The following is a 20,763-nucleotide window of genomic DNA, read 5'->3' as shown; positions in this document are numbered from 1 at the left end:
TGATCGTCAAAATCCGTGCTCATGTTTTCTTATGATTTCTTGTTTTAATTGAAAGGAAATCATCACCTTCTTCCTTTTTCACCACTACCATTTGCGTTAGCCTTCTTGGGACGCTATCTGATGTCATCCTGATGTGCCGCCGTCTAGCGGGCTAACCATGATGACGTCGTATGTTGGGAATGACTTTGGATGTTAAGTCAAATATTTGGTCAAATTTCACATCGTATGTTGAAATATTTGTATGTTCAAGCAATCGTATGTAGATGTTTGACTTTACAAATATGAAGCACATCGTGATACGTTTTTTTAGCCATATCATCGAGTCCTATGTTTAATAGGTTATTTTGTTAGTTGTTAAAAATAAAATCATTAAACATGGGACTATTACGGTGTCTGGACTTGACCACATGTTGAAGGATTAAAAGTCATTCTCATGTTTGCTCATCTCAGCTGACATTTGCTCTGATTAATAATCATCATCATTTGTACTCACAGGAGAAGTACTGCCATGGCTGGTACGTCTGCCCGAAGTCCACAGACCTTTCTAGAACCCACAGATCTGGACGTGGCGAATTGGCGAACTTGATGAGCACATAGGCCACATGGAAGAGCTGTGCACACACACAAACACACGCACACACACACCAATAACATTGTCAGTGATATCATCCTCATCCTGATAATTATGCTAATTTGCGGCAGATGTTCCACACAGTTGCTTTCAGAAACGGCATCGAGCAGATCATGTAAACCTAAGAACATCATGTGTTCCTAAGAAGCATTCCATGCTAAAAGAAACATTTAATTTCTTTAACATGTCAACAGGACTGCAAAATTTCCTCTTTTGGTGAGACTAGTATTAGTAGCTCCTTTTTGCTAACTTGAGTGGGCTGGTGGAGTGGGTTTTCAGTGGTCGTGTTGGGGATCCCTAAGATCTATTATCACCAGGATACCCAGGTTTTCAACACTTGACCTTTTCGGCAAGTTGAGGCCCAAAATAGGCTACTGTTGGGTAATCATCCATTTTGCATAACGCTTGTCCATACTGTAGACCAGGGGTGGGCAACCAGCTCAGTGGCCTAGTAGTAGAGTGTCCGCCCTGAGACTGGAAGGTTGTGGGTTCAAACCCCGGCCGGGTCATACCAAAGACTATAAAAATGGGACCCATTGCCTCCCTGCTTGGCACTCAGCATTAAGGGTTGGAATTGGGCTAAGGGAGTCAACCCCTACAGAAAATCAATTTCCCCTTGGGTTGGTGTCAGGAAGGGCATCCGACTGTAAAAACCTTGGCTCCAAAAATATTCTCAGTATGGTATGGTATTTCACCCACTGGCCATGGACCACCTCCAGTGGAAGAAAGCCATATTGAGAATCCAGTCCTACCCAGCGGAGTCTGGAAAGTGGACTTTAAAAAGAAGAAGAAAAAAAAAAAAAAGGGGGTGGGCAAACCTTTTGACTTGCGGGCCGAATTGGGTTCTAAATTTTGACCGGGGGGCCGAACCAGGAGCGGATGGATGTAGCGTTTGTGTGAAGTTATAAAAATGACATGTAAAGGTCATTGCATAAAAGGTTTTTACTTTTAGTAGGTAGTAAAGCATGGATATTCAAAAAAAGCTTTTTGAAAACAAATGCATTTATTAACAACATTGAAAAAAAATTCACCAAAAGACTACTATCAGTGATTAACTACGACATCACTTCAGCGCCTGCAGGTCAGATTTATGAAATATGTTTATCTAATGAGGCGAAATCACATCAAACAGCAAACATTCTGACCAAATACATCATCTTGAAGAATCAGTGAAAGAATACATCTAAATAAAGTAATAAAGAAATCAATAGTATTGTTGGTCTCCCTTTTTTGCTAGTGCATCATGGTCTGGAGTAAAATTTGTTGTGGTAATTCTTAGGATAGAGCCGAGGTATTGGTCCGTTAACCTAGATCTGTGACGGGCTTTGTTGACACTCATGTGGCTGAATGTCTGCTCACACACATAGGTCGAGCCAAATTGTCCACTCTTTTTCAACATTCGGCACTCAGTGTCCACCTTTGCACTCATTCTAATGGAAGGATTCCAGGGGAAGGTTTGTAGGTGGCATTAGCGTAAAACTGTATCTGAAGCTCAGCGCGCGAATTACGAGAATGCTGACGTCACAGCCCATACTCGAAATTCGGCACTGATGGAAATAGAGCACGGAGTGTGCCGGGTCCATACTAATTAGTAGGTACACGCACTTGTGTGTTCTGACACGGCTTCCGGGAGTAAATGCGCGAGCAGGGGAAACAGGGGAAACATAGTAATTGCAGGGAAAATGACCCCAAATTTTTTTTTATAATTTATTCAGGTTTGGCGGGCCGGATTAAACGGCCCCGTGGGCCGTATGTGGCCCACGGGCCGTAGTTTGCCCATGTCTGCAGTGTAGTCATTGAGTCATCACATTTGTAGTTTTCTTCAGGTATCCATAGCAGAATGATGATGGAAAGTGAAGTCAGCATCTTGTAAGGTAAGGCATGAACAATGTAAAATATTTAGCAATTACTAAACCAATGATAAGTGTAGCGTATTTTCCGGACAATTAGCCGCTACTTTTTGAGCACTACGGCTTGTCGTCCGGTGCAGCGTATCTATAGATTTTTCGTGATCTTTGTGATGTCTAATACACTTATACACTCATTAGTAAAAAGGTTGTGGACCGCTGTTGTGTGGCACAGGTTTGCTTGACAGAGGGAGATGTGACCAGACACGGTCACTGGGAAGAAGAGTGGCGTGTTGATGGCAGAAAGAAATGCGTCTGAGGCCGCTTTAAAATTAAAGGCAGTCGATTTGGCTATTAACGAAGAAAATGGAGCTTCTGCATGTACTGTTGATGTTTCCTCTGGCCACTAGAGGGCACTGGGCTATTGTTGATGGCATCTTGTTGCGTCACCCTTTTCAGTATTTTTTCCCCCGGTCATGTCTTCTCCAGATCTTTACGTGTAGCTTACAATAATTAATTAGTAAACATTTAAACACCTGCGGCTTATAGTCCGGTGAGGCATTGACTTTATGAGTCAGATTTACAAATATATAAACCAAAACCTCCCACACACACAGGCCTTATCTTAATTTGTAGGTGAAGTCCATGCGCATGTCCTTCCCCACAAAAAGTTCCATTACTTTGTTGTAAAGGTCTTCCTTGTTTTCCTTTAGTATAGGCACTTTTTCTTTAATTTTGGCCTGCACCCCGCGAAGCTCTGATGCCATCACAGCAGTTCCGCCATATGTTTGAGCTTCGAGATTTTCACAATAGCTGTGTTCTCCAACACATATGGAGCTACAGTAGGGGCTTGTCTCTCATCACTCACGTTATCAAATCCCCCAAACGCCTCCTTCACTTCACAGTCTACTTCACTTATAGCTACATAATGCAAAATACCAGATATCAAAGTCAAAGTCAGCTTTATTGTCAATTTCTCCACATGCCAAAGACACACAAAGAAACCGAAATTTCGTTCCCCCCTATCCCACGGTGACAAGACATGGCTCACAACAGACAAACAAGTAAACAAGTATAACAACAGCGTGCTGAATAAATAATGAATAAATAACACAATAAATAAATAAATTAATAAATAAATAAATAAGAGGAGTAAAAAAAGGAGCAAGTGCGCGTACAGCAGACATTCCAGAAAATAGCGCAACAGTGCCGCACGCTACGCAGAAGGGGGTAGCGAGTTCAGGGTCCTAACAGCCTTGTGAAAGAAGCTATTGGCGAGCCTGGTGGTGCGGGAGCGCAGGCTCCTGTACCTCTTCCCAGAGGGCAGAAGGTCAAACAAAGAGTGAGCCGGGTGACTCACATCTCTCGCAATCGAGGTTGCCTTGCGGGCGAGATGGGAAGTGTAAATGTCCTTCAGGGAGGGGAGCGAAGCACCGATAATCTTACCAGCCGTATTCACTATGCGCTGCAGGGCCTTCAAGTTCTGTTCAGTGCAGTTACCACCCCAGACAGCGATGCAACTGGTGAGGACGCTCTCAACGGTGCCACGGTAGAATGTAGACAGGACTGCCTGAGGAGCACATGCACGCCTGAGCTTCCGCAGGAAGTACAGGCGTCGCTGAGCTTTCTTTGCCAGTGACGAGGTGTTTGCGGACCAGGAGAGGTCCTCACTGATGTGCACCCCCAGGAATTTGGTGCAGCTCACCCTCTCCACCACAGCACCATCGATGATCAGCGGCAGGTGTTTTGTGTGACCCTTCCGGAAGTCAACAACAATTTCCTTGGTCTTGTCGACGTTCAGCAGGAGGTTGTTGTCCCTGCACCACGTGGTCAGAAGGTCAACTTCCGACCTGTATTGAGTCTTGTCGCCCTCGGTGATAAGACCCACCAGAGTCGTGTCGTCAGCAAACTTCACTATGCGGTTGTCGCTGTAGGTCGCAGTGCAATCATGCGTCAGCAGAGTGAAGAGCAATGGACTGAGCACGCAGCCCTGGGGGGCCCCCGTGCTCAGCATGATGCTGGCGGAGATTTTGTCACCAACACGCACCACCTGAGGCCTCTGACAGAAGAAGTCCAGTAGCCAGTTGCAGAGGGAGGTACTGAGGCCCAGCTCGTCGAGTTTGCAGATGAGTCGCTGCGGCACAATGGTGTTGAAGGCAGAGCTGAAGTCCACAAACAGCAACCTCACATAAGAGTCCTTTTTCTCCAGGTGTGTGAGGGCCGAGTGTAGGGCAGAGCAGATGGCATCCTCAGAGGACCGCTTGGCACGGTATGTGAGATTTGTTTGTGACATCCGTGGTCTCGTCTACTTCCACAGCAGGGGTCTCAAACTCAATTTACCTGGGGGCCACTGGAGGTTGAGGCTGGGCCACATTGGGTTTTTTAGGCTCTGCTAAAACTTTTAATGTTATCAAATGCAAGAAAAATAATTATGAAACAGTCAAAAATTGGTTCGTAGGTAGATGCAAAAATTCGAGATTTCGCATCTCGAAAACTTTGTAAGACATTTGAATCAGCTCCGCAAAAGACAATTCGTATCAAAATCGCAGGCCATACTAACATTAAACTTTCATATTAAGGCGAGGCCCACAAACTATCGTCCGGTGGAACACAATTGGGACCGCGAGTTTGAGACCCCTGCTCTACAGCAACAAAAGAGGCAGCATTATTCACCCGTTGGCTCACGTACGCAACCCTTCAGTTTTGCTATTTGCTAACATGTGCCTTTTTACTGCGGTTTTATGTCTCATCAGCAAAACAAAGCGTTTCACCTTTGTATTTGAACAGGAAATATGCTATTTCAGCGATTTTGACAAAAAAACTTTAGTGATACATAAAGTACAGTGGACAAATACTATCTTTTCCACACCATAAGGCGCACTTAAAATTCATTAATTTTCTCAAAAAATGAAGGTGCATCTTTTGATAAGGTGCACCTTTTGTGTGGACCAAATTCCAAAATTTGTAAAGTTGTTTTGTGTGGCTTCCGCCAGACAAAGACGTAACATACTGGCGTAATATGTAGACCCAAAGAACCAATCAGACGAAATTAAGTTTTACGTTGATCGGGGCAGAAAACCAATCAGAGGACTGACTCCACCGCCACTGATAAATACTATCATCTGTGTAACGCAAACGGCATTAGGACCCTCTAAAATTGACAAAGAGACATGCTTACGAGGCACAACTCAAGCTTTACCTCTTTACTGTGTCCGCCATTTCCATAGATTAAAAGAACTCAACCATCAATGAAACAAAGTCTTTCGGCAAATCCTTCTCTAAACTGACAAACGATTACTGAAACACTTGTCCTTGAACGAACAGGACTTTGCCCACTTTGAGGTTCTGATACTAGGGGACGGTGCAATGAGTTGTGTGGATTAATGCATCCAACAACGGAACATTTTGATCTCTCCACTTCGGCATCTTTAAGTTGTTTGGACTACAAAAGTCTCTCTGAGTAATAAAGATGGCGGATTTGTGAAACCGTTTGGCCACACCCATTACCTTGTTTGGTAGTCCTGCCCCAACGGATGTGATGTAATAGATAGAAATACGTAATAGAAAACGGCGAAAACTGAAGGGAGTGAAAAATAGCCCCCAAACAGTATCTCAGCAACACCTGGAGCGATACATTACACTTTCCTACAATCTTGAAGACTTCAAGTACACAATAAAATGAATATAAAAGCAAAAAAAAATAATACGTCTCCTTTAAATCATGGCATGCATGTGCCATCTAATGTGGTGCGTCCTATGTGTGGATTAAGTACAGAAAAGCCCGTGTATTTGAGTCTGCACCTCTTAACCCGAAGATCCCTATGGTCCAGACAATACGGTATATTAACATTCATTTTATGTGATTTTTTTTTTTTACTTGTTCTCTATGTTGAATATAAATAATGTTAGGTATTAGTACTGAAAAACACAGTATGTACACATCTGGTAGGGTCTCCAACTATCAAGTGATCGCTAGCTAAAACGCAGGAACAAATGTATCGTGTGTTGCGGGATGATCACTTCTGCCATCTAACAGGCCATCTATTTGTATACTTGTAATATAATGATTAATATTTGTATTATCAATTATAATAGTCATTGTTTGTGGTTTAAAAGCCTACAAACAGCATCCTGAGGCACTGCTGCTGATCTCCGGGAACTTTAGCCAAAACTCTACCTGCCTTCACTCGGTATGTGGATTTTTACACCAGATAAAATAGGAATATTGACCTGCTGTAGGTGAAAGTTGAGGATGCATACAGTGCCAACCCTCTGCCTGCACAGGGGAAGGGAGATCACAACTTGGTCCTGCTTCAGCCTCATTACAAGACAAAAGTGAGGAAACTACCAAAGACCATTCGTTTGTTCAGGAAGTGGTCACCTCAGGCTGAGCAGTCTCTGAGAGATTGCTTCGGGACAACCGACTGGGATGTGTTACTGGGGCCACACAGTGAGAACGTTGAGGAGGTTGTTGATGGCACCACTGAGTACATTAACTTCTGCATAGATGTTGTGGTTCCAGCAAGAACTGTGCACTGCTATGCTGACAACAAGCTTTGTGGGATCAAAAGCGGTGTGTCACCATTGGTGGAGGTGTGCAGAGGGCGAACCAGCTGAACAACCACTCTCATTTGCTATCACCCTCACTCCCGTCTGCCCCTTCTGCTCCCCGATTTTGCAGGTGGAGGCCATTTCAAGTTCCTCCCTCTTGATCTTTTTTAACTGTTTTTCCACAAGTGTTGGCTTTAGCAAGAGTCATTATCACGACTGGGAGCATGAGGCGATTTCTTAACCCTCCTGAAATTCCGCAGATTGTCCAACTCCTCCAGGATGGCACATCCATGTGTGCTGTTGCAAGAAGATTTGATGTGTCTCCCAGTACAATCTCCAGAGCATGGAGGAGATTCCAGGAGACAGGCAGTTACTCTAGGAGAGCTGGACAGGGCCATAGACGGTCCTCATCCCATCAGCTGGACCGATATCTGCTGCTTTGTGCAAGGAGGAATAGGTTGAGCCCTACAGAATGACCTCCAGCAGGCTACTGGTGTGAATGTCTCTGCCCAAACAATCAGAAACAGACTTCACGAGGGTGGCCTCAGGGCACGACGTCCTGTAGTGTGCCCTGTGCTCACTGCTCAGCACCGTGGAGCTTGATTGGCATTTGCCATAGAACACCAGAATTGGCAAGTCCGCCACTGGCCCCCTGTGCTTTTCACAGATGAGAGCAGGTTTATCTTGAGCACCTGTAATAGATGTGAAAGGGTCTGGAGAAGCCAAGGAGAGCGCTATGCTGCCTGGAACATCATTCAGCATGACCAGTTCGGTGGTGGGTCAGTGATGGTCTGGAGAGGCATTTCTATGGAGGGACGAACAGACCTCTACAGGCTAGAGAACGGCAGTCTGACTGCCATTAGGTATTGGGATGAAATCCTTGCACCCATGGTCAGACCCTACGCTGGTGCAGTAGGTCCTGGGTTCCTCCTGATCCAGGACAATGCCCGGCCTCATTTGGCAAGAGTATGCAGACAGTATCTGGAGGATGAAGGAATTGACACAATTGAATGGCCCTCACGATCACCTGATCTAAACCCGATAGAACATCTCTGGGACATAATGTTTCGGTCCATCAAACGCCGACAGGTTGCTCCTCAGACTTTACAGGAGCTCACTGATGCCCTTAGACAGATCTGGGAAGACATCCTACAAGACACCCTCCGTCGCCTCGTTAGGAGCATGCCGCGACGTTGTCAAGCATGCATACAAGCACGTGGGGGCCACACAAGATATTGAAAAGAATTTTGAGTTGCAGAAATTGAATTTAGGCAAAATGGACGAGCCTGCCACATCATTTTTTCACTTTGATTTTTGGGGTGTCTATATACAGAGCCCTCTGTAGGCTAAAAACTTTTATTTCCATCAAAAGATGTGGCATCCTTTTGTTCCTGAGACATTAAACTGTCCATATCAGTATAGATGTCCAACATTTTTTTTTTGCCATTGAAATCTGATGTGTTTTCAAAGTGTTCCTTTAATTTTTTTTCAGCAGTGTATATCAGCAAATATAGTCAAGTTGTAACACACCATAAAAGGTTGCAACCAAATCTTTTGCAATTCGATTATTTAAAGGTTGATTGCACCAGTGCTACTTGGTGAGCTTAGTTACTAACCTAATATTAGATTGTATGCTAACTAACTACTAACCGTTAGTACTAACCGTTAGTTAGCATACAATCTAATACAAATTTGCTTACATAGGATATTTCAAGAGCTGCATATGTAACAAAGTGCTTCACATATAGCAATGGGACAAAACCAAAGACAATGATATCAGCAGAACAGTAGCACTCAGTCGAAATCTAAAGAATAAAAATGGGTCTTCATACAAAATATGGACAGAGAGGGAGACTTGCATAACATTTAAGGACAGGCCATTCCAGAGAGAAACACCAGCAAAAGAAAGGGCTTAATCTCCTCTGAGGCTCCACTTAGTCCTCAGTACTTCCAGTAGCATCCGGTCTGCTCAGCTAAGGCTGACAAGGATCAGGGGGTCTGAACTACTTCACAGCTGAACATTACCGAACATAGACTGAGGAGCTGCATGTATTCGTCGGCACCGTCAGCCAGGCATTTGTCCACCACTGCCATTTTTTCAGCGATGACAGACTTGTGCTCGTCACTCATCGAGTCGTGCTCAATGATGCGGTCGTGAAGTTGACTCAGGACCTGCGTGGCTGTGTAGCCTTCATCCACCACGCTCCTGACTGTCAACTCGAGTTTCTCAAAACTTTCTTCGTAAGGTTCGTAGGGATGGAGGATCTCAGAGAGGTAATTTGGGGCAAAACAAATTTCACTCCACTCCAGAGCTGAGAAAGAAGATGGGAGTGGAGGCCATAGTGGATGTGGTGAGGAGAGGCAGACTGCGATGGTACGGACATGTAGTGAGGAAGGACCAGAACGACTGGGTGAAGAAAGTTATGTCGTATAATGTAGAGGGAACAAGACCCAGTGGCCGACCTAAACAGACCTGGCAGACGACCGTGTCAGCCGACATGAAGGCACTCGGCATCAACCACGAGATGGCCATGGACCGTTCCCGGTGGAAGAAAGCCATAACAAGAACCCAGTCCAACCCAGCGGCGCCTGGGAAACGGACTTTAAACCGATGATGATGATGATGATGATGATGACGATGATGATGATGATGACTCCAAAATGTATTGGGCACCAACAGAGATAGGCCAGAATTGTGGTTATGTTCTCTCTCTTACGAGCTCCAGTTCGGAGGCAAGCAGCAGCTTTTTGGAATTACTGAAGATGCTTGAGGGAGGTCTGGCTGACTCCAAAATCAAGTGCATTACAGTAGTCTAGCTGAAATGTAACAAAGACATCAGTTACCGTAATTTTCGGACTATAAGTCGTGTTTTTTTTCATAGTTTGGGTGGGGGGTGACTTATAATAAGGAGCGACTTGTGTTTTTTTCAAAAATTTTCAAAAAAAAAAAAAACAAGTGTAACCGCGATAAACAAACCGCGATGTAGCAAGGGATTACTGTAATTTGAATTTCAAGTGACGTCAGCAGCGCGGCGCGGCGTGCGCGGCGGTTGTTTACAAAAAGAACAAAGATTGATCACGGAATGACGAAGGGCCCCACGCACTACCGGCATCATTAGCGGCTTTGTTTCTAAGTGACACGGAGGATGAAGAGTTTGAAGGATTTAAGGATTTGGATTGACACAGAAGGTTTGAAAAACTATTATGGCTTTTACGCACGCCCAGTCCTATTCTATGGAGCTCTCTATCACCTCCGTGGATGGAAGTCTGGGGCCGGCGATTGGCCGGGTGGCTTTCCGGGGACGGTGGATGGGGCTCGGTCATGGGTTTTACGCACGCCCGGTCCTATTCTAAGGAGCTCTCTTTCACCTCCGTGAATGGAAGTCTGGGGCCGGCGCTTGGCCGGGTGGCTGTCCGGGGACGGTGAATAGGGCTCGGTCATGGCTTTTACGCACGCCCGGTCGGTCCTATTCTATGGAGCTCTCTTCCACTTCCGTGGCTGGATGTCCACGCCGCCACACGCCTGGAAGTTTGTTTTGTTAAATAAAGAGCCGTTTACCAAACCCACGTCTTTCCTTGAACTTTGTTAACGCTACAATATACTAGTTATATCGTAGATCTGTGGAATAACGATGAGGCTGACGTCAGGGCGCACGCACGGCGTTGTTGACAAAGGACGAGGAATTTGATCGATGGATTTAATGATTTAGAGTGCACAGATGGGTTGATAATACTATTGCTTATATAATAGTTATTTGATATCTAATTTATATATCGTTATATGGGCCTGTGGAATATTTTGAAGTGTAAGCGCCGTCTGCCACGCGCACCCATTGTTGACAAAGGACGATCGATGGATTTAATGATTTGGAGTGACACAGATGCTTTGATAACATTATTGCTTATATAATAGTTATTTGATATATAATTTACATATCATTATATGGGCCTGTGGAATATTTTGAAGTGCAAGCACCGTCAGCAGCGCGTACGCATTGTTGACAAAGGATGATCGATAGATTTAATGAATTGGAGTGACACAGATGGTTTTATTAACGTGTTATTTATGTAATAGTTTTTTGAATAACTCTGAATGTTACGTCAGGCCCGTTCACAACTCTTCGTTTGTGTTTATGTCACGTTAGCATACCTATCGTTTAGCCTGTTGTTGCTCGTTCATGTCTGGTCTTGGTGTTGGATTTTGTCGAATAAATTTCCCCCCCAAAATGCCGAAAATTACGGTACTGTTTCTAAGTGCTGTTGAGAAAGAAAGGTTAGTTGGTTGCCTTACAACAACACTGATTTAGCGGTTCAACTTAAAATAATTTCCCAATGTGGACTATCATCCACATAGCGGTGAAAGGAAATAGAATAAAAACACCAAGGGGCTCAAAATAGATTCTTGTGGAAGACCAAAAACAGAGGGGCAGAGCAGGACTTAAAACGACCTATGCTCGGTGTGTCAAGCTCCCACGGTGTAATTATAGTTGGCCCGCGAAGACAAATTGTGCATTGACTTTGTGTCAATACTAAAATTGCAAATTGTCTTCACTTTTAAAAAATAGAGATGTTTCTAGCAATTTGTATTATCATTCATCTTTTAGAAAATGTGAACAGTGATTACTAGTCTCTGATTTCAAAACTAGTTATCTATTTGTTATGTAGCCTATACTGCATATGAGACGTTCATACATTTACTTGAGTTGAGCCCTCCGGAAACTATGACTACAATGCAGCCCGTGACAACCATGAATTTGCCACCCCTGAGTCCTGGCAGCCAAATAGGATCCAAACCACTCTAGAGTGCTACCAGTGATGCCAACCTGCTGTTGCAAATGAGCTAGCAGAATATTGTGGTCCATTGTATCGAATGCTGCAATAAGATCCAAGACTAGGTCTATGAGTATGTGCAATTATCTACAAATTATAATTTTCATGTTATTCCCGGAAGATGCCATCTCCCTCAGTTCATCATCGCATGCAGCTGGTCTCGTAACTTATCAACACTAGCAAATACAGAAGAGAGAGAGATAGCAAGAGAGATAGAGCGAGGGCGCGAGAACGAGAGGTCACATAAAAGTCACCCCGCTCCTATGTTCCTTTGTGTGTCTTGTCTTATCTCCATGGTTACCTGAGGCGACAGGAATGTGCGGGCCACCAAGGAATGTCCACAAAACACAATCATTAAACCAGCCAGGGGCTGTTATCTCAGGCACAAAACACAAGCACAGAAACAGATGGCGTGAGAGAGAGACAGAGCCAGAGGGAGATAAAACAGAAAGAAAGAGAGCGAGAAGGAGGAGAGAGAGACAGAGAAGACCGCCCTGCAATGTAACATTCCACATTGGAAGCAGATTGGACTCGTTGCCATCATTTGCAGTTGGAAATACAAACTGGACCTTAAATTTCCATGCACAGGAAAATGTATAATGTATCGTATTGGCCCGAATATAAGACGATCCCTATTATAAGATGACCCCCTCTTTTTTGAGACTCTAGTTTGAAAAAAGATTTTTTGACTCAAGTTTGTAAAAATACTTTTTGAACACCAAATGTAATTTTTATACAGAAAATAATTACAGTACATCTGAAACTAATGAGAATATATTCGAGAGAAAAAGCATGATATTTTGCCTCATTCAAATCATACAAAAAGAGCACCCCGATCCACTGACTCTTTCAAAACCAGACTTAAAACTCACCTCTTTACTCGAGCATTTCCGTAATCCTGTTCTCATATCCTGGTTGTCATTCAGTTGTTTTATACTTGTCCTTGCTTTGTTTTCTTGTTTTTACTTGCCATGTAGCACTTGGAGATTCCTCCGAATGTAAAGTGCGTTATAAATATAATTTATTATTATTATTATTATTATTATTATTATTATTATTATTATTATTAAGTGGCACTGGAGGCACTGTATGAGGTCTTGCCCAAGACCAAGAGCCGGACTCGAACCGCCAACCGTCCGGTTACCGAACGACCCACTCTACTGCCACAGCCGGCACATCAATCACATAAATCAACTGTGTTGGATGAAGGATACATCTAAAACAGGGGTGAGTAATCCCGGTCCTGGAGGGCCGCATGTCCCTGCTGCAACACACCTGATTCAAATTGATCAGAGTTGTTAACCAGCTTCTGCAGACCTTGCTAATTATCTGACCATTTGATTCAGGTGTGTCGCAACAGGGTGACATAGAAAACATGCAGGACATGCGGCTCTCCAGGATCGGGATTGCCCACCCCTGATTTAAAACATTGAGGAAAGGAGCTCTTGAGGACCGGAGTCGGTGCCCCCTGCACTAGATACCGGTGTTTATTCGTTTATTTCAAACGTGAAAAAAAATAAGATTACTGTACACAAATGAAAAAATATATATATACACGTATATATATATATATATATAAATTTTATATATATATATATATATATATAAAAACTAAAAGAGTAGCAAGCAAGATATAACCAAAAAAGAAACCATAAATCATATTTACATGCCTGAAAAGGAGTGGGAAGAAGTATAACTTAATTGTATGCAATGTATTATAGGTATACAAATCCTATATATGGTAACCTACGGTCCACCCCTGTAATGAAAACATGGATAGACAATGGGAAGAACACATTGAACCATACAGAGCTGTTGGTAAAACTGGTGGACAAAAGGTAGAAAAGGATGACTCATTGGTAGTTCATGAATGGATCAAGGTTGGAGCATGGGTGGAAAATGGGTAGAACCTATTTGGAACATTGTTTGAACACGTTTGAACAATGTGGGTGCATAACAGGTAGAAACACATGGACAATAATGGGCTCGTTGACTGATGGTATATGATCAGCTCAGGAGTCAGCACACGAGTAGACTGAGGTTGGAACAGAGGAGAGAAAATTAGTTAAAGCACATGTGGGTGGTGACGATCCTAGGGCCCATGTTGTCTGGGGCTTCATGCCCCTGGTAGGGTCACCCATGGTCCTAGGTGAGGGGCCAGACTAAGCATGGCTCAAAAAGCCTCTTATGATGAAAAAGATATATGGACTCAAATTTCCCTCGCCTGGAAAGCGGGTCACCGGAGCCCCCCTCTGGAGAGAGGCCTGGAGGTGGGACTCGAAGGCGAGCGTCTGGTGGCCGGGCCTTCGCCCGTGGGGCCCGGCTGGGCTCAGCCGGAAAATGAAACGTGTCCCCCTTTCCATGGGCTCACCACCTGTGGGAGGGGCCAAAGGGGTCGGGTGCATTGTGGGCTGGGCGGCGGCCAAAGGCAGGAACCTTGGTGGTCCGATCCCCGGCTGCAGAAGCTGGCTCTTGGGACATGGAATGTCACCTCTCTGGCTGGAAAGGAGCCCAAGCTGGTGTGCGAGGCAGAAAAGTTCAGACTAGACATAGTCGGACTTGCCTCCACACACAGTTTGGGTTCTGGTACAAGCCCTCTCGAGAGGGGCTGGACTCTCTTCCACTCTGGAGTTGCCCACGGTGAGAGGCGTCGAACAGATGTGGGTATACTTATTGCCCCCCCAGCTGGACGCCAGCACATTGGGTGCACCCCGGTGAACGAGAGGGTAGCCTCCCTCCGCCTTCGGGTGGGGGTACGGGTCCTGACTGTTGTTTGTGTCTATGCACCAAACAGCAGCTCAGAGTACCCACCCTTTTTGGAGTCCCTGGAGGAAGTGCTGGAGAGCGCTCCTTCTGGGGACTCAATCGTTCTCCTGGGTGACTTCAATGCTCACATGGGCAATGACAGTGAGACCTGGAAGGGTGTGATTGGGAGGAACGGCCACCCCGATCTGAACCCGAGCAGTGTTCTTTTATTGGAATTCTGTGCTCGACACGGATTGTCAATAATGAACACCATGTTCAAGCATAAAGGTGTCCATGTGTGCACTTGGCACCAGGACACCCTAGGCCGCAGTTTGATGATCAACTTTGTAGTCATGTCATCGGATTTGCGGCCACATGTTTTTGATACTCGGGTGAAGAGAGGGGCGGAGCTTTCAACTAATCACCACCTGGTGGTGGGTTGGTTCCGATGGTGGGGGAAGATGCCGGTCCGACCTGGCAGAACCAAACGTACTGTGAGGGTCTGCTGGGAACGCCTGGCAGAATCCCCTGTCAGGAAGAGCTCCCACCTCCGGCAGAGCTTTTCTCAGGTCCCGGAGGAGGCGGGGGACATTGAGTCCGAGTGGACCATGTTCCGCGCCTCCATTGTTGAGGCAGCCGACCGGAGCTGAGGCCGTAAGGTCGTTAGTGCCTGTCGTGGCGGCAATCCCCAAACCCGCTGGTGAGCACCGGCGGTAAGGGATGCCGTCAAGCTGAAGAAGGAGAGTCCTATCGGGCAGTTTTGGCCTGCGCGACTCCGGAAGCAGCTGACAGGTACCAGATGGCCAAGCGGAACGCGGCTTCAGCGGTTGCTGAGGCAAAAATCCGGGCGTGGGAGGAGTTTGGCGAGGCCATGGAGAACGACTTCCGGACGGCTTCGAGGAAATTCTGGTCCACCATCCGGCGTCTCAGGAGGGGGAAGCAGTGCACCGTCAACACTGTTTACAGTGGAGATGGCGTGCTGGTGACCTCGGCTCGGGACGTCGTGAGTCGGTGGGGAGAATACTTCGAAGACCTCCCACACGCCTTCCATTTTGGAAGCAGGGCCTGGCAACTCTGAGGCGGACTCTCTGGGGTCTAAGTCACTGAGGTAGTTATAAAACTCCTCGGTAGCAGGGTCCCAGGGGTGGATGAGATCCGCCCGGAGTTCTACAAGGCTCTGGATGTTGTGGGGCTGTCATGGCTGACACGCCTCTACAACATTGCGTGGACATCGGGGACGGTCCCTCTGGATTGACAGACTGGGGTGGTGGTTCCCCTTTTTAAAAAGGGGGACCGGAGGGTGTGTTCCAATTAATAAGGTGCACCTTTTGTGTGGTCCGAATTCCAAACTCTGTAAAGTTGTTTTCTTCCGTAATATACAAGCGTAATATGAATACCCGACGAACCAATCAAAGGACGTTATGTTTTTACGTAGACCGGGGCAAAAAAAATTTGTGCAAAGTACTTACCTCTGCCGCCAGTAATAAATAAATACTACTGTTTGTACAAATCTGTAAAGTTGTTTTGTGTGGCTTCTGCCACACAGAGGCGTAATAAACAGGCGTAATATGTAGACCCGATAAACCAATCAGAGGACATTACGTTTTTACGTAGATAGGGGCAGTAGACCAATCAGAGGTCACGTAACACTTAAACCTCCACCGCCATTGATATATAAATAATGTCGTTTGTGCAAAGAAAACCGCATTAGGACCCTCTAAAATGGCATAGACAAAGAGATATGCTTACGAGGCACAATTAGAGCTTTCTGGAAAGCCAGGATCATTGCACATGAGCAACGTGACAATGACGAGAGGGAACTTGGCATGTTTAATAGCGAACTTACCCAACTGTTTAATTTGGATACAGAATATGAGGACTTGGACGGATTTGCGTATGAATATCGATTAACAACAGTGTGAGTATAGTAGAGTACATAGTTAAACAGTAGAATAAAGTACAACCAAACTCAGTGTCTTATTCCCATGACGTTAAGTCATGGCATGTATGCGCCCTATAATTCGGTGTGCCCTATGTGTGGATTAAATACAAAATAGACCCCGCAATTCAGTCTGCACCTTTTTCCGTTTCTCAAGTGGCATGCATGCATGCCCCCTAATTACATAAATTATTTTAAATAAAGCTCAGATGCTTTGTTTCCCAAATTGCCAACTTCGAAAGTGGATATGTGGCTTGAATGGGGAGGAGGGACCTGCGCATGCGCAGTATTCAAAAACTGACAAATAGGCTCTGGTTTCTGAGCTGTCAGAAAGATAGTCTGTAATTCCTTTAAAGGAAAACCATTTGCTTTTTCTGTCTGTTACTATACAGAGTTAGTATAAAAATAGACATTTTCTGATGAGCAAAAGTTATTAAAAATAATACCCAGTCAACAAAAATACACAGAATAACACTTTGAACACAAAGGTACTATGAGCATTATTTCACTTTTAACTAACAAGCAGACAAGATATGCAGTACAAATTGCCTAAAAATATGTGGATTTCCTAAACTCCTATTTCAGATGATATTTGAAGTCATTTTTCTCTGCTATTACAAACAGTACTTGCAGTGTATGTGATGTGTAAATATTTGTTGAATATTGTTGTGAAAAAATAATAGAGCTTGTGTCTTTTTTATTTAAGTTGTATTTATTTATCCAATATGTTTTATTGTTCTACACTTATATGCAAATGTTTTATATTCTTTAGAATTGAAAGCAAATTGCACTTAAAAAAGGATGTACAGTGACTTTTGTTCTAACCTTATCTGTGACATTTAAAAAAACAACAACAAACAATCCTATTATATTTCAAATTCTTTTGTTCAGACAAGTAGAAATGGAATTTTTAGGTGTTACCTGCTGCTGACAGTTTCGCCTGATTCTCGACAGCTCTGAGGAAGACTGGACAATCAGTCGAAACTGTCAGCAGCAGGTAACACCTACAAATTCTGTTTCTACTTGTCTGAACAAAATAGTTTGAAATATATTATCACGAAGACATAATGAAGCTCATCGAAATAAACAATCCTATTATTTAGTGTGATAATTTCTGGGTATAAAACTAGTCCGGAAAAATTTGTCATTGTGACAGGACCACTAATAATGAATAATATAAGAAAATACAGAACACTGACTAAAATGAAAGGTGCGTTCAACAATATGCTCTGAGCTCAAACCAAATACGGAGGAGTGCAACTGTCCAAAGAAGGCACTCCAACTAGGGTGCACCAGTGCTGGCTACGTTCGGAAATAAATGGGGGCAGAGCGCACTCTACCTTTATGAACACGCGCGCTCAGAGTAGTGCACGGGTGCCGGAGTAAATTTCTGAACATACCTGAAATATCTTTTATGACAGGGGTTTTCAACTGGTTTTGTCCAAGGGACCACCATTATAACCAAGAAGCAACTCGGGAACCACTGCTTTGGCGGAATATTATTTCATTTCGCACCAAAGGAGGATAGACTTATACAGGCCACTTATTTACATCTGTATGGTTATTTTGGGAATCTCAGCTACATTTGACATAGTTTGGATGGGTAAATAATTCACAAAATGGAAAATGAATCAAGTCTAAATAATAAAGACATTTTATTTTTAAACGTTACAATTTCCAATTTCGCAGAGTACCTGAAATACCGCCACGGACCACTAGAGGACCATCGCTGTTTTCTGAAGACATAGGGTTGGCTTCTCTGGTATCAGTGTGGAACTAGGCATATTTCAAGGTATGGGTAATTGCAACGGCGGCCAAGACCATCATTTTATTACCGTTTTACAATCAGGAACTAGAAATAAAAAAAAAATTAGAAAAAATTTAAAAAATGCCATTTACTGAGCTTGGGACCGGCACAGTGGAGACACTGACATCTTGTGTGACATCTGTGTAAATCTTTAAAATTATTCGTCATTGTTTTTTTGGGTGACATTTTATGTATCAAAAGTACTAGTGGTATCAATGCTTGATACAATTGGTGACTACTCAAGAATTTAGTACTCGTGCTTGTATTGCTCTGGAAAACAAATTCTATCCAACATACTTAATTCAAAGTCAAAGTCCCAATGATCATCGTCACACACACATCTGGGTGTGGTGAAATTTGTCCTCTGCATTTAACCCATCCCCATGTGATTATGATCTGTCCCTTGGGGGAGAGGGGAGTAGTAGCGGTGCTGCGGTCGGGAATCATTTGGTGATCTAACCCCCCAATTCCACCCCTTAATGCTGAGTGCCAAGCAGGGAGGCAATGGGTCCCATTTTTGTAGTCTTTGGTATGACCCGAGCGGGGTTAGAACCCACAACCTTTCAGTCTCAGTCTCTACCACTTGGTCTCTGAGCTGGTCAATTCAGACACACTTTCATTTCATCTGTCATCCGAAACACTTGAGTTGGGAAATAAAATATTAAATGTTTCCAAGTACCACTCCTGCAATGTGTTCAAGTGCCCTCCGTTGGGAAACCCTGGCTTAAATGGTGGCAGTGCAGCTGTAAAAATTCTCAAATTTTATTAATTCAAGACCTAATGCATCCCAGAACAAAAACCAAATTGTTTCCAGCAACCCCCACATAAATTGAGTTAGAAACCCTTGATTTCGGATTTTGACGCTCTTGGAGACTCTAGTGAATTGTCCTTGCTGCCTGTGTTCTTACTAAACACTCCGACATCAATATGACAGCCCTGCGTTGCCATTGCATCTTGGCTGCAAATGAGGATTGGAAATACAAAGTGATTACCGTATTTTTCTGACTAAAAGTCGCTCCGGAATATAGGTCGTATTAGTCATAAAATGCACAATAACGTGAAAAAAAAAACATATATAAGTCGCTCTGGAGTAACAGTCGGATTTTGGGGGAAATTTATTCGACAAAATCCAACACCAAGAACAGACATGAACGAGCAACAAGAGGCTAAATGATAGGTATGCTAAGATTGTCGCTACGTTTCTCCATTTTCTGTCATCTCTTTTATTTTCTTGTCTTTTCTTTCTTACCGCTATTTTTTATTTTTCGTCTTCGTGTTACCGCTATATTTATTTATTCTATTTTTCTTCGTGCTTCCGCTATTTTTAGTATTTATTTTATTTTTCTTCTTCGTGACGGGATCGCTTTGGCCTGGGGAGTCAAGTTCAGCATTCACTTTGAAGGTAACTGGCGCCGTCTAGCGTTGTGAATGTCTAGGGCCCGAATATAAGACGACCCCCACTTTTTCAGTATTATTTCAATGCTAAAGACATCGTCTCATATTTGGGCCAAAACGATATAAGTCGCTACGGAGTATAAGTCGCATTTTGGGGGAAATTTATTCGACACAATCCAACACCAAGAACAGACAAGAACGAGCAACAACAGGCTAAACGATAGGTATGCTAACGTGACATAAACACAAACGAAGAGCTGAGAACGGGCCTGACGTAACATTCAGAGTTATTCAAATAACTATTACATAAATAACACATTTATAAAACCATCTGTGTCACTCCAATTCATTAAATCCATCGATCGTCCTTTATGTCAACAATGCCGGCCGGGTGTTCGCCGCAGACAGGGGTTGCACTTCAAAATATTCCACAGGCCCATATATATAAATTATATATCAAAACTATTGTATATGTCAGGCGCTGAGCAGGGAGAGGACTCGAATGCAGAGATTCAAAAGTTCAACAAAGTGTCTCCACTGATGGTCGAACAAAAAACGCCTCACGAGGAGGGAAAAAAGGGGAAACTAAGGCGCCTCGAACCGAGGGAGAAAAAGGAGAAATCAAAGCGCCTCGAACCAAGGGAAATACAAAAACAAGATAGCGATGTAACCAAGTTAACATCGGTGATCAAAGACGTTCAAACAAGGCTTCTACGTGGGCTCAAGGGTTTCGTGATCGCTAGTGTTCTCAGCAAGGCAAGACGCACTGGCACTGGATACTAGGAAAGACGCGGGTTATATGGACACAGGAGGGGAACACAGGTGAAGACAGTTGGTCATTGACGCAGGTGCACACACTTGGAATCAGGGGATCACGTGACCGGACGCACAGGGGAAGGACACACTGACTGGAACGAGAGGAAAATCACACAATAAAACAGGAAATGATCCGGACGACACATGACAGCATGACAGTATAAACAATAATATTATCAAACCATCCGTGTCACTCCAAATC

The 20,763-nt window shown here is 44.1% G+C and overlaps 1 protein-coding gene across 7 annotated transcripts in view; it reads right to left on the bottom strand.

The window, feature by feature from the left end:
* lama5 (laminin, alpha 5) overlaps window positions 1-20,763 on the bottom strand; it is a 463,481-nt gene that overhangs the window by 409,769 nt on the left and 32,949 nt on the right. For 6 of the 7 annotated variants that reach the window (XM_049753597.2, XM_049753598.2, XM_049753599.2 and 3 more), the window contains exon 3: window positions 494-611. In XM_049753597.2, the coding sequence (XP_049609554.1) occupies window positions 494-611 (118 nt within the window). Of the gene's footprint in view, window positions 1-493; window positions 612-20,763 lie in introns of those variants that run through there. The other variant, XM_049753596.2, reaches the window with a different exon arrangement.

This window comes from Syngnathus scovelli, chromosome 2 (genome assembly GCF_024217435.2).
Source record: "Syngnathus scovelli strain Florida chromosome 2, RoL_Ssco_1.2, whole genome shotgun sequence".
In the NCBI taxonomy this organism is placed as follows: Eukaryota; Metazoa; Chordata; class Actinopteri; order Syngnathiformes; family Syngnathidae; genus Syngnathus; species Syngnathus scovelli.
This window is presented reverse-complemented; position numbering and strand designations above follow the sequence as displayed.